At 41.6% G+C, this 13443-nt stretch overlaps 1 protein-coding gene across 6 annotated transcripts in view; it reads left to right on the top strand.

Moving 5' to 3' along the window:
- VPS13D (vacuolar protein sorting 13 homolog D) overlaps positions 1-13443 on the top strand; it is a 323690-nt gene that overhangs the window by 251167 nt on the left and 59080 nt on the right. For all 6 annotated transcript variants that reach the window (XM_006145295.3, XM_006145292.3, XM_027770624.1 and 3 more), the window contains one exon: positions 9097-9229. In XM_006145295.3, coding sequence (XP_006145357.1) covers positions 9097-9229 — 133 coding nt within the window. The remainder of the gene's footprint in view (positions 1-9096; positions 9230-13443) is intronic.

Here is a 13443-nt window from a genome sequence, read left to right as displayed (position 1 = left end):
TTCAGCAGGCATGTGTCTTGGGCTAGTTAAGACACCAGGGCAATCTTGAGGTCTAACTTTGTTGCATATGTTTAGACCTTGTGTGCTGAGATAATTCTGGGTGGCTTTGGATAACTTTGTTTCTTAACTGAAAAGGAGTGTCTGTTGCCTGATAAGTGTTTATCCGTGAAATAGCAACATGGTGTGTGGCTTAGGGTAGGAGGCCGTTTAGAACTCCACTGACCAAAAAAAAAAAAAAAAGCAAGGTCATTGGTTTTGGCATGTTACTGGAATAAAATATCAGTCCCAGGTTTAAAATGTCTTTATTATTCTTATATAAGGTTCCCTTTCTGAACGTTCCCCCCTTTTCTCTTTGCCTTAGGGTTGTACATAATCCATAACCAAGTAGAACTGAAAACAGACAAATCCACTCCATTTCTAGGGGATAGAACTCTGGGTCCCAAAATTCCTCTTTCTTGCCAAACCTTGACTTGTTCGTTCATTCATCCCATCCCCTCCCTTTACTTCCCTTCCCTTCCCTTCCCTTTTCATTGCCACTTCTCAGTCCCACCCCTCTACCATTTGACTGAGTGAGGACTAGCTGATAGATATTCCCTGCCTTTTGGAACTTATCGTTTAACTCTTCTCTGTTCAGTTATTACAAAAGGGTTCTTCAACATCAAGGGAAAACTTACATTCTGAGAATAATTTTTAACAGTAGATATTATACAGCACCAAACAGAAGGAAATGGTGAAGACCTTAGCTTTGAAGGACCGTAAGTCTTACATGACTCAAAGGAGGTTTTCCTACTGGTATACCAGCAGAGTTAAAAATGACTCTGAAATTGCAGACCCCAAACTACTTCTAAGAAATTTGTAAAAATTGGCCAGAAACTGTGCATAACACTGTGCATTCACTATTTCCTTAACCCTTTAAAGCAACCCTTTACAGTAGAAAGTATCTGTTTTTGCAGACGGATAAACTGAGGTTCAGGAAAGGTAAGCTTTCACTTACAGTGGAGCATGATTTGACTGCATTGCTCCTGCCTGTTTGCTTACATTATGGCAGTGCCCCCCCTCGCCTCCCCACTCCCATCCCCGCCCCAAAGTTCGTGTCAGTCTTACAGGCACAACCTGTGGTTGAATTTTTGGAATGTGTGTCTTCAAGCATAGTCTATTTCAGGCAGTGCTGGTTGGAATTAGAGCCACATATTGTATGTCTCTACTCAATATGTGCTGAGTGTCTGCACTCTGTGGCAGAAACTGAAAGACTGGGAGGTATAACGGTGTGGAGAGCAACTGTGGATACCAGAGACAGTGTGGGAGGAGTGTGGGAGTGGGAGAATGTAAGAGGGAGCGAATCGAGGGAAAAAAGAAAGAAGCAAAGCATTTAAGAGATGCAAAAATGGAAATTTATCTGTTGATAACATGTATGGTAATATCTTTGATTGAACCATATATAGTATACTCATGATGGGAAAATTTATTTGGTATACTATAATGCTACAAAGTGATTGAATGTAAAAATGATTAATTAATTTTTAAAAATAAAGAATTAGAACCATGCTGGGAGCTGAGATTTGCAGCTATGCAACCCTGAACTTAAAGGAACATAACACATCTTCTTCACCTTGCAGACTCTGGTCACTTCTCTCTCTTTTTCTGTTATACATAGTCACCATCTGCCCTGGTGACAAGGAAGATACTGTCACCAGCAATTACTCAGTGGGGCAAGGATATTAAAGAGGAAATTTCCATTAGGTAAATAACTGTGAAAGAAGAACCCAAGAGAAGGGGGAGAAATTCAAGCCCAGGCTCCTATTACACTGGCCAAATACCTGTGGCACCCCATGCTTGCTGAATATCATAAAAGGGTCAGGAAAACCGATAGGACAGAACCAAGGGACACAATGTGAATTTTTTTCTCTTGCACCATTCCAGCATCTACTTGAATTTCGGTTTTATAAAATCAACTGTTCAGAGCTGGGCCCCAGCCCCAGGGTAATTTGCAGAGTCTCCATTTGGATAGACAGTGGGATTATTTTTAGAATGTGCAGTGCTGATGTGCAGTGTATATTAGCTTAGCCATCTGGTAGAACTGGCATCTTAAAGTAGTTCTGAGATTTTGACCCCTTTGCTGAAAATATTGCATTAATAGATTTGGACTGTAGCCAAAATTCACAAGCATGGCATGTATTGAAGGTTCTTTCAGTCAAAGAATGGAGAAGACCATGGTTCTTACAAGTGTCATAGTAGGTTTTCTACATGACATTCTGTTTCTTGGAACCTTTCATTTTAACTTGGACAATGTTCACTTTGAAGCCTTAAGTATTTTATATTTTGAAATTGCTACAAATTGAGCTAGAATTACTTAAGTTTCTACAAGTGCTCCTTCTGATGTTGAGGTTTTGTTTATAATGAGCAGAGTTACAAATCGTGGACTAATTATGTTCCAGTTGCTAGTTGCTTTCACAGTTTAAGAGCTAGTACATGCTCTCTGCCCTTTATGGCTTCTGCTGGATAGCTTCCCCTTCCCTTGGGTGGGGTGGAGTGGGGTGGGGGGAAATGCCCCTTGCCAGTGCCAGAGGCTTTTTGTACACAGTCTCACCGAATCCTCACCATAGTCCTGGAGAACCTGATTATTCCCATTTTGCACATGAAGTTGAAGTTCAGATAACTCAATACTGTTTTTACTGAATGTCTTGTGCATTAGACCCAGTGCTAAGTGCTTTACATGAATTATCTAATCCTTACAGCATCCTCAAAGGTAATATTCTTAATCCCCATTTTGAAGATGAGGAAGTGGAGGCTCACAGAGGTTAAGTTACTTACCCATGGGACCAGCAGTTAGTGTAATGGCTATGTCACTGGACTCCCACGTAGTCGACTATGGTTCAAGTCCCGGACCCAGTGGCTTAAACTCACGCCAGGCACATGTGTGTGCGTGCCCAAGATCCTGAGAGGAGAATGGAGGAGAAGGGATTGCAGCGTGGCCATCCCCCCTGGGGGGTGATTTCTCGCTTTCTGTCTCTCTCTGTCTGGTGAGCGCACGCGCCCTATAGCAAAAACCTCTCCAAAAAGAAAAAAAAAAGAAGTTACTTATCCATGATCTTATAGCTATTAAGCGTCACAGCCAGAATTCGAACTGGCCTGTGATCGTCTTTACATTAGGCTGCATACATACCTCCAGAGTGGGGTCTTGGAGACAGGAGGCAGAAATCACTTCTGACTTCTAATTTCCCATCCCTAGCTTGGCACACTGTGAGAGTTTGGTATTTGTTGGATTGCTTAGGTGAGCGGGCTTAGGTGTGTTGTACTCGCTTATATCCTGATGGTTTTCTGCTTTCCTTCGGCACATCTGGGATTCTTCTTTGTCTGAAGAATCCAGATATCTGCCTCCAGGCATCATATGTCACCAGGCAATTTGAGGGGTAGGAGGATGGGTGGTGGTGAAGGATGCCCCAGACCAGTCATCCCTCCCTACATGATGCGTGATGCTGCAGCTCCTGCAGGGATCTCCTCTCCCTTGGGTCCTCATCTTTGCAGCTGAGGACATGAGTGAGACGATGCATCGAGCTTGGAGACCAGAGCCAGGAGGCACCCAGGGGATCCCAGGCTACTGGCCTCTGGCTAGCACCAAAGGATCCTGTCCCTCTGTACCGCATGTATTCTCATGCTGTCTTTGAAGACAGAAGATAGGATAGGGTGTGATTGACCTTCCCACTGAGACACATAGTGAGAGGTGGAATTAAGGATGTCTGAATGTTCCCATAGTGAAAGGAGGCCCTAGACTCAGTGGTGGCCTGGCCCAAAGCCCTGCCCTTTGACCACTAAACCGGTCATCCACCTGGCTTTGGTTTAGTTCCTGTAAAATGTTTCTCTCAGTAAAACCTGACTAACCTTTCACCCGTATGAGTTTGGTTAGATCACAGATTTCAACATCTATATACGTTTTCCGGATTCCCAAAGCTACATTTCTAGTGCTAAAGTCTGTTATGATGGTTGCCTCTTAATATCTTTGAAGCTTTACTTTTTACTCACAAGCGGCAAAGGACAAAAACAGTTATTTTGCACAAGTAATTTTCTTTTTTTCAAATTAATTTATTTTAATTTACATTTTATCACATGCCTTTACAGTATACATTTCTTTTTCCAACACAAATACCACACATTTCAGTCAAGACAAGGATATTACTGCATACATTATCATCAGCAAATAGCTTCTCATTTTTTGTCAATTAAGCATACTTTTATCCATTTTTTCTTCTCCTTTCCCCTCCTTCCCTTTCATACTAAACATTTTTTTTCACATTTTATTGATTCACAAAAGATCTTTTTTTTTTCTTTTTTTCAAGAGATTTTTGCTATAGGGTGTGTGCACTCACCAGAAAGACAGAGACAGACAGAAAACAAGAAATTACCCCCCAGGGGGGATGACCATGCCGCAATTCCTTCTCCTCCATTCTCCTCTCAGGTCTTGGGCACGCACGCACAAGTGCCTGGCATGAGTTTAAGCCACCAAGTCCAGTACTTGAACCATGGTCAATTACGTGGGAGTCCAGTGACATAGCCATTACGCTAACCGCTGATCCCCAAAAGGATCTTAAAGTATGGACAAGGCTAGAATCTATGGCAAATGCACTGTAATTTTCTTCTGAAACAATTTTTTCTCTCTCCATTCCCCCTTGTACTAAAGAGAGGTGTAAACTAACTTATTTGGAAAAAAAAAAATTGAAAGGAGTCCAGAAGGGAGAAAAGTTTATGTTTCTATTTTAAAAATTCTTTTTTTAACAAATTACTGAACCCAACAACTCAAAACAAAAATCCTTAAATCTATAAGACAAACTGTAGAAGGAAATCAATAATGTTTTAGACAAAAGTCATAGAATTCTATTTCACCAGTTCAGTCTTGGGTAATCTCTCTTTTGTTGAATTTGCAGTGTTACTGTGGTCTGACCTTTCCATTAACATTTAACATTATTATTGATATTTCAGAGCTTGTCTTTACCATTAAGTTGGACTTTTTCTTGACCATTTTTTTGTCCTCTTACTTGTCTGTCTGTCTTTAGTTTTCCTGGTATAGTACTCCCTTCAGAACTTCTCGAAGAGCTGATCTGATCTGGTGTTGGTAAATTCTCTCAGGTTTTGTTTATCTGAGAATGTTTTTATCTTTTCTTCCCACATAAAGGATAATCTTGCCGGATACAGTATTTTGGGTTAAAATTGTGTTTCACTTAACACTTTGAATATATTTCCCCATTCTTTCCTTGCTTGCATTGTTTCTTACTTGAAAGTAACTTGATGTTTTTCTCTTGCCAATTTTAGTATCTTATCTCTGTCCATGGTTTTGGTCAATCTGGCTATGATGTGCCTTGGAGAAAATCTTTTTGGATTGATTCTGTGTGGGCTCCTTTGTATTTCTTGGGTCTGGATATTTGAATGACTCTCTAGGCTTGAAAAGTTTTCGTCCAGGATTTCATGGTTTAGATTATCAATGCCCTGATTAATTTCTTCACCTTTTGGGATACCGATTATCCGGATGTTTGGGCGTCTAATGGTATCTAGTATACTTGAATATTATTCTCATTTTGGGGGTTATTTTCAGTCTTTTTGAATTTTTCTGGGTCAGAGGTTCCATCTTCTACATTTGAGATTTGATCTTCTGCATGATCTAATCTGTTTTTGGAGGTTTGATTTTCTGTATTACAGCCTTTATCTCTAACAGTTCTGTTTGATTCTTTTTTATGGTGTATAATTTCCTCTCTCAGATCGTGGAAGAACTTCCTCACCTCCTGGAGCTTTTTCTCCTATATTTTCTGGAGTTTGTTGTCTCTCTTCCCTTGAATCTTTGTTAGCTTTGTCACTATGAATATCCTAAATTCTTTATCTGACATTTCCAGGAGTTCCATTGTACTGTCTGTGGATGGTGAAGGGCTGGCTGCTCTTTCCTGTTGTGGGAGAGATATTTTCTTGATTTCTCATATTTCTTATGCCTCTGCGATGGTGGATTCTGGTCATCTGATGGATTATACATTACTTCCTACCTGGCCTTTTGCTGAGTGTTGGACTGGAAGGAGAGGTTTGGGGCAGAGGCTTTCCGGTTAAAGGGACGGGGCTAGGCCCACCTCAGATGCACATGGATTCTGGCTTTTCACTGCGTGTTGGGCTCTGCACAAATAATTTTCTGTAGACAGGTAAGTGGGAATCCAGCTGGAAGTCTGACAGTAGTTGAATGAGGTATAAGTGCTTTCCCATGGCAAAAGTGAGGTGCATGAAAAGCACATAGAAGAATCCTTTATTTAGAGGTAAGCGGAATCTCTTCAGTCATTGTTATCCATCTTCCTTGGGTCAATACAATATCTTTATACAGAGAACACCTAGGAACCAGAAAGTTCTGGAAGTGCCGAGTCCACCATGGCAGAGTCAGTGGGCAACTAAGCTTTGACACAGCTTCACTATAAGCCTTGAATATTCAACTTCTCTGATTAACAAGGTGATTAGAAGGAGAAGGAATGATACTGGGCAGTTTGCCTAGATTATTTTCCCATATTCTCTTGGGGAGTGTGTTATGGGAATTTTTTTATTTTTTACTTTTTTCAAGTCAACTGCCAGAAATAGGCAAAAGGGACCTTAATCTCTCTTTCAAGGAAATATTCCTTCTCAAGGATAGTAAAAGCTTGAGAAAATCAAGAAAGAACCAAATAAGACCCTGGAAGTAGCCTGGGTGCTCCTGAGCCTCTTCAGGTGGAGCACATGCCTTGTGGAGATTACACACGTAGCATGGGCACACTTCACATATTCATGGTCTCACTACTCCTGAGTCATCAGAGAGAGGCATTTTTTTAAATTTATATATGTTTTTATTATTATTCTTACACCAAATTGCTATACATCATGTAGACTGTGAAGAGACTGGGTGGGGACTGAGCGGAGTCTCTTCACAATCTACATGATGTATAGCAATTTGGTTGTCCAGACACTGAATGAGGAGCATGGCGAGTGAGAGAACATTGATTCTATATAATATTAGAACATAGCGGGGACTACTTGGGTCCCTTTTCAAAGGTCACATTTTTCTCCCCCAGGATTCCTGAGTACGTAGTTTGTTTCCAGGTTCTTGTTGCTGACTGTTCCATGTGTGTAGTTGTTATCTTCCTAATGAGACGCACAGCTCCTTGAGAATAGACTCCAGGGCTGTCATCTGTATCCTCAGCAGTACCTAAATCTCTGCTGGCCCAGAGTAAGTGCTTAATAAAGACATTCTATCTTGGCTTGAAAATTATACACTGTCAGAGCTGGAAAGGGTTTTGGAGATCATCAAATCCAACACTGATTTTGTAGATGGTGCCGCTCCAGAAACTCACTTTGGAGACTGGTGTTTATCTGCTGGAAGAAGAGGGGTGTTTTTGTTTGTTTGTTTTGTCTTATGTTAAACCCTAGTGCAAATGGCCAGTATTCTAAAGCCTGGAAGCCCTTCTTTCAACAACGTAGGATGTTCCTCCTTCCACTGGTAACAAAAGTGAGAATGCCAGACCCTGAGCCACTCCACTAACCCTTATAGCTGCATGACAAAGTAGGTACAAGCACCATTCTCCAGATGTAGAGGGTGCCTTGTTCAGGGTCACACAGCTACCAGAATGATTGAGAGAGGACTGGAGTCAGGTTCTTCCAGATGTCTAGGCTTAGAACCTTTCTGTACCAAAGCAGTTTTCAAATGGGGTCACTGACCAAAGCACGTACTCAGCAATTTATAGTACTGGCTTTACAACATCCCATGGTGTCTCCAGTTGCCCTAAAGGAAATTGTAAAATTAATTTTCATTAATTTTAATTATCTAATTAGAATGATGTAGAAGGTCGGGTCCAAAGTAAACAAGTCATGACAGGGGTTATATCTCCAGAAAGGTCATAGTCACTGTCCTCTGTTGTAAGAGCATTTAGACTGAGTAAAACAAGTAAGTACCCTCATGGATTCTCCAGTAACCATTGCTTTACATGGAACTGCTTCTCCCTTGAGTCCCTTTCTGTCCCCAGAACTCACAAGTCAATAGTGTCAAGAAGTCTCAGCTCTGATGGTTTCCAGGGCAGATCTGATGTGTGTAACATGCACACCCCATCAACCTACTCCACCCTCCACCGCCACCCCACCTTCACCCCACCCCCGCCAAATCAGATCGAAACAGGCCCCCAGATGGCTACCTAGTGTACTGGGTCTTCTAAGCAAGCTGTTTACTTTGAGTCTTTCCACTGAGCTTTATATCTAAATAACATTCCTGTGAGTTTTCTCAAAGGTTAGTCCTGGGTCATTGGCACTTAAACCACTTGTTTTGGTAGATCCTTCCTGAGAAGGTTAATTATATATTTGATATCCTTCTCTTTTTATGCCTGAATGATGAGGATAAGTACCCTGTGGTTTATTAACTGTCACTTTAAACCTTTTCAAATTGTCTTGTGACAAAACAGAGTTTTATGTCCTTTTTATCCAGCTTTGATGAATAGGACAGCTTCTCTGGTTAAAGTATGCCAGGATAAATAAAATTTCTCAGATTCGTGGAGGAGGATGGACTGTATCTGAAGTCATGAGTTCAAGTCTGCTGCTTCCTATGAAAGATGACAGAAGCTGTTAATCTTTCTGTATACTTCATTTTTTTTCTTTTGACAAATAGGACTTGGCACCTAACAGGCACTCCTTAATGGTTGAATGAATGAAAGAAGGCATGACTTGAGGGTGGTTGATGTTTTTTATACCAAACCCTAAAGCAACAGTCTAACATACTTCCTGTTTAGAATACCACTGATTCTTAGAGCCAAAGGGTCTATGTTCTTACCAGTTTGTAATCTCAAAGCTCCCTTCTCCTCCCCCAGGACAGTTTTTCAGAAACTGAACTGTAGTAGCATGAACAGTAGTATCAGGGCTTTTTAGTAGTTGTGTTGCAAGCCTCGTTTCCACCACTGCAAGTAACCCTCAATCTGCATGTGTTCAGTGTCTGAGAACCACTTTCCTGGGGCAGACACTGTTTCTTAACTAAGAGTAAAAGAAAGTATTTATTTAAAAGTAATTAAAGCAATAAAAATAATGCTGAGGTTATAAAACTCTTCTGTTCTTCACTCATTCCAGTTTGCAGGGACATTATCAGATGGCTTAGGGAAGACGATGGACAATCGGCACCAGTCAGAACGGGAGTACATCAGGTACCACGCGGCCACCAGTGGCGAGCACCTTGTAGCTGGCATCCACGGCCTGGCTCATGGTAAGTTACATGGTAGCAGCTGTAGAAGAACGGCTCTTCTGCCACAGTCCCTCAGGGGTGCCTTTGCAGCCATCCATTTGCAAGTAGAAAGAAGAAAGCTGACCACAGAGGAAAACAATGGCCTGTTATCTTGGTGTACCTGATAGCCTTCCAAACCCTACTGTTGTATCCTTCTGGTAACTGAACTCTGACAGCCTATGAGAGCTGCTTATCCATTTTCAGAATGTTAGGCACATTGCAGTTTTTTCCCCTTCTCTGGCTTTTATTCCCCCGTAATCAACTGAACACCTTTTTAGAATCTGAAACTCCTGCTTCAGTGTTAGCCGCATTGCAGTCTCTTCTTCTCTGACCTTTATTTCCCCATAATCAACTGAACCCCTTTTTAGAATCTGCAACTCCTACTTCAAGACTCTTCCTTCTGCTTACTGATCATTCCTTCTAAAGAAATGGAAATGTGCAATTGGCTGCCAGGTTTGTGGCCCCCATGTATTGTTTTGGTTTTTTTTTTGGTTTTTTTGGAGAGATTTTCACTATAGGGCGCGTGCGCTCGCCAGACAGACGAGAGAGACATAGAGACAGAAAGCGAGAAATCACCCCCCAGGGTGATTTCGCAATCCCTTCTCCTCCATTCTCCTCTCAGGATCTTGGGCACGCACGCACACGTGCCTGGTGTGAGTTCTAAGCCACCGGGTCCGGGACGCAAACCACGGTCGACTACATGGGAGACCAGCAACATAGCCATTACACTAACTGCTGGTTCCTACCCCATGTATTGTAATAAAATAAATACACATTCTTCTTTCCCTTGATTCCCTCCCTCTCACCTTCTCCTATTTCCCACCTTCCTACCCCACTGTCTCCAGTATCATCGTTGCTTTCCATGTTTTTATATCTCCCAGTCATTCTGTTTCTGCCTTAGTGTGCTGACATTCAAAATATATTTAGTGGGGACATACAATTCCTGTCTCTCATTGGCTTGCTTCACTTAGCAGTAACTCTTCCATCAGAACATTTAAGGGACCCGGGACCAGCAATTAGTGTAATGGCTGTGTCGTTGGACTCCCACATAGTCAACCACGGTTCGTGTCCCGGACCTGGCAGCTTAAACTCATGTCGGGTGTGTGTGCATGCATGCCCAAGATCCCAAGAGGAGAATGGAGGAGAAGGGATTGCGGCGTGGCCATCCCCCCTGGGGGGTGATTTCTCGGTTTCTATCTCTCTGCCTCTCTCTTTCTGGTGAGCGCATGCGCCCTATAGTGAAAACCTCTCAAAAAAACAAACAAACAAACAAACAAAAAAACATTTAAGGGACCCAAAATGGAAATAAATCTGTTGTTTATAATGTTTATGCTAATATCTGTGACTGGACCAATATGCAGTGTATTCCTGATGGGAAGATTCAATTGGTATGCCATAATGATACACAGTGATTAAATGTATTAAATAGAAATAAATAAATAGATAAATAAATATTTTAAGATAAGTAAATAAAAAGGGGAAAAGAAAGATAAAAATAAATAAATAAACACACATTCACCAGGATTATAAATTCATGTGCCTAAAATTTGAAGATGATGGCACAAACATATCCAGTCTCTGAATTTGTTTAAATTCCAACTTTTAATGCCTTAATTATGGCTCATTTTGTTGCATTTTTCTCAGCAACTTCTTAGCACAGCTTTGAGAGCCCTTGAACATCTAAATCATCAGTTTTTCCACCCACTGTCCCCTATGTTCTGCTCCCCTTGCTCTCTTTTGGCTCTTCTACCCTCCCCTCCTCTGCCTCACTCCATTGCCTCTCAGAACTCTACTCAGCTTGTCAGTTCCAACTGAAATGCTGTGTAACCAGCTCCACTCTCCCAGTTAGAGTGACAGAGCAGGCATGGCAGTGTGGGGTATGTATGTAGCCAGCTGTGTGTGTCTTGCTATTTGCCAGGTTGTAAATTTACCTTTATACTTGTGCACCTTACATAGCTCCTGGCATGTAGCTCATAGCTAACTGTTAGTAACTTGAGCTATTTATGCCAGATCCTTAAGAATCACCTCAAGCCATCAGAATTTTTTCAGTACTTATCAGGCTTGATTATCTGCATTTGGAGAAGAAGGAATGTAGTTTTTGTTTGTTTGTTTTCTCGGTTTTGTTGGTTCCCCCCACTCCCCCAATCTTTCTATTTGTTCTTAGGACACAGTGTTTAGGACAATGTTCTTGTTGAGTTTTGGGTCAAATTATCTTAGCTTTTCCTAAGGCCGCCCAATTAACTGTAAAGGGAGTAGCCCCCCAAGGAGACATCAGACTGGAAGTAAAATTTGGCTGAAATGAGTCTGTTTATAGATTTTAAAGGTCGCCTGTTGGGCAATAATTTGGGGCTAAAAATTTAATCTTCTAGTTGCTGTAATAAGGATGTGTTGAGACATTAGAGGACTTTTTATTTACTGTGTCTGTGTGTTTGGCATAGGGCATGTGTGCTTGCCAAAGAGAGAGAGACAGTGAGAGGAAAAGTGAGAAATTATCCCCTTCTCCTTCATTCTTCTCCTAGGATTTTGGGCACACACACACATACATGCCCAGCATGATTTTCAAGCCACCAGGTCCAGGACTTGAACTATTGGCATCCGTGGGAGTTCAGCACCTTAACCACTGTGCCACATGCTGGCCCCCATTAGAGGACTTTTACAAATGTATTTGAAATGTACTTTCTGTGTATCAGTTGTCTTTATCCTTGGGATATAGAGAGAAAGTGTGCCTGTCTTTACTTTCGAAATGAACACATCAATGTGCTGAGAAAATGGGTGGTTTGACCAAGGTTTAAAATCACCTCCAGCCAAGGATTGTACAGATAATATGTACAGCTCTTCAGGAGCCAGTTAGGTCAATCTGAGACCAGAAACCAGTAGTCATGGATCCAAGGAGGATCCATGCAGCCCTCGATTATGTGAAAGCAGAAGCCTAGAGTCAAATTCTTCCTTCAGAATGAAAAGGCCTTTAAAAGATAACAAGAACCAGATTCTGCTTAGTCTTCCTGGCTTTAAAACCTGCAGCTGTGCTCAGTTCTCTCTGCAGACCCTGTTTAACCTGGGTTCAGTAGTGTTGTCCCTCAGGTCCTGGTCTGCACTCTCCTGTATTTTGCGTGCTCTGGCAAGAACTTTGTTCCAACGGTTGGGAAAGGGCTACTGCCTCACTGGAGCTAATGGGCCTAGAATCTAAAAGAAATGTTGTGAATTGTTAATATATTCTCGCCCAAGGAGTTTCCTTTACCAATTTGTCTCACTAGAACTGAAGAGTCTAGAGAGCTCCCTCACACCCCCACTGTCAGAGGGTAAACATCCTGTGAGTGTCCCTGGCACAAGTCCTGGAAATGCTCCCTGGACAAGGCCTGCCTCTTCCCTGCAATGCTGTGACCTTTCCAGCCTTGGCCAACTTCTGGCCACTTCTGAGACTCTTTCAGCCATTGCTGGCAACTTTCAGAGTCGACTCTGTGGAGAGTCCTGGATAGATTTAGCAGCTTTTTAGGTGTCCTTTATGAAATCTTCATGTACTGTAATTGCCTTCCCCCTTATCTACAGTTTTATTTTCCAAGGTTTCAGTTACCTGAGGTCAGCTGAGGTCCAAAGTCAGGGAGTAAAGTTCAAGATATTTTGAGAGAGAAAGAGACCATATTCACATAACTTTTCTTGTACTATATTGTTACAATATCCTATTATTAGTAATTGTTGTTTATCTCTTACCGTATCTAATTTATAACTTAAACTTTATCATAGGTATATATGTATAAGAAAAAATGGCGCTTATAGGGTTTGATCCTATCTGCAATCTCAGGAATCCACAGAGGTCCTTGGAATGTGTTCCCTGTGTAGCAGCTTTCAGCAAAGCCTATGCTGGCTTTTACCCCGTTTCAAACATTTGGTGGCACTGGCCAGTCACATAGTGTTTTTTAAAAAGTGAAAACACTGGCCAGTCACATAGTGTTTTTTGAAAAGTGAAAACACGTATTTAGCTATCTGTCTGCCTTATATTTCATAAGACCCCAATTTCTTCTAACTCTCCCTAAGGGCCCTATGTTCTAGTCCCTGTTAAATTAATCCTGCTGTCTGCATCCTCTTCTGATTGTCTGTATGCTACCCAAGCTCTAGAATTGAAAAACTGTTCACTTCTCAGCTTTTCTTTGAATTTTTTAAAGTGCAACACACTTTACCTCTAACATGCAGTACGTATC

The sequence above is a fragment of the Tupaia chinensis genome, unplaced genomic scaffold (assembly GCF_000334495.1).
Source record: "Tupaia chinensis unplaced genomic scaffold, TupChi_1.0 Scaffold000146_1, whole genome shotgun sequence".
NCBI lineage: Eukaryota > Metazoa > Chordata > Mammalia > Scandentia > Tupaiidae > Tupaia > Tupaia belangeri.
Note: the sequence above shows the minus strand (reverse complement) of the source record. Positions and strands in the feature narration are given on the sequence as shown.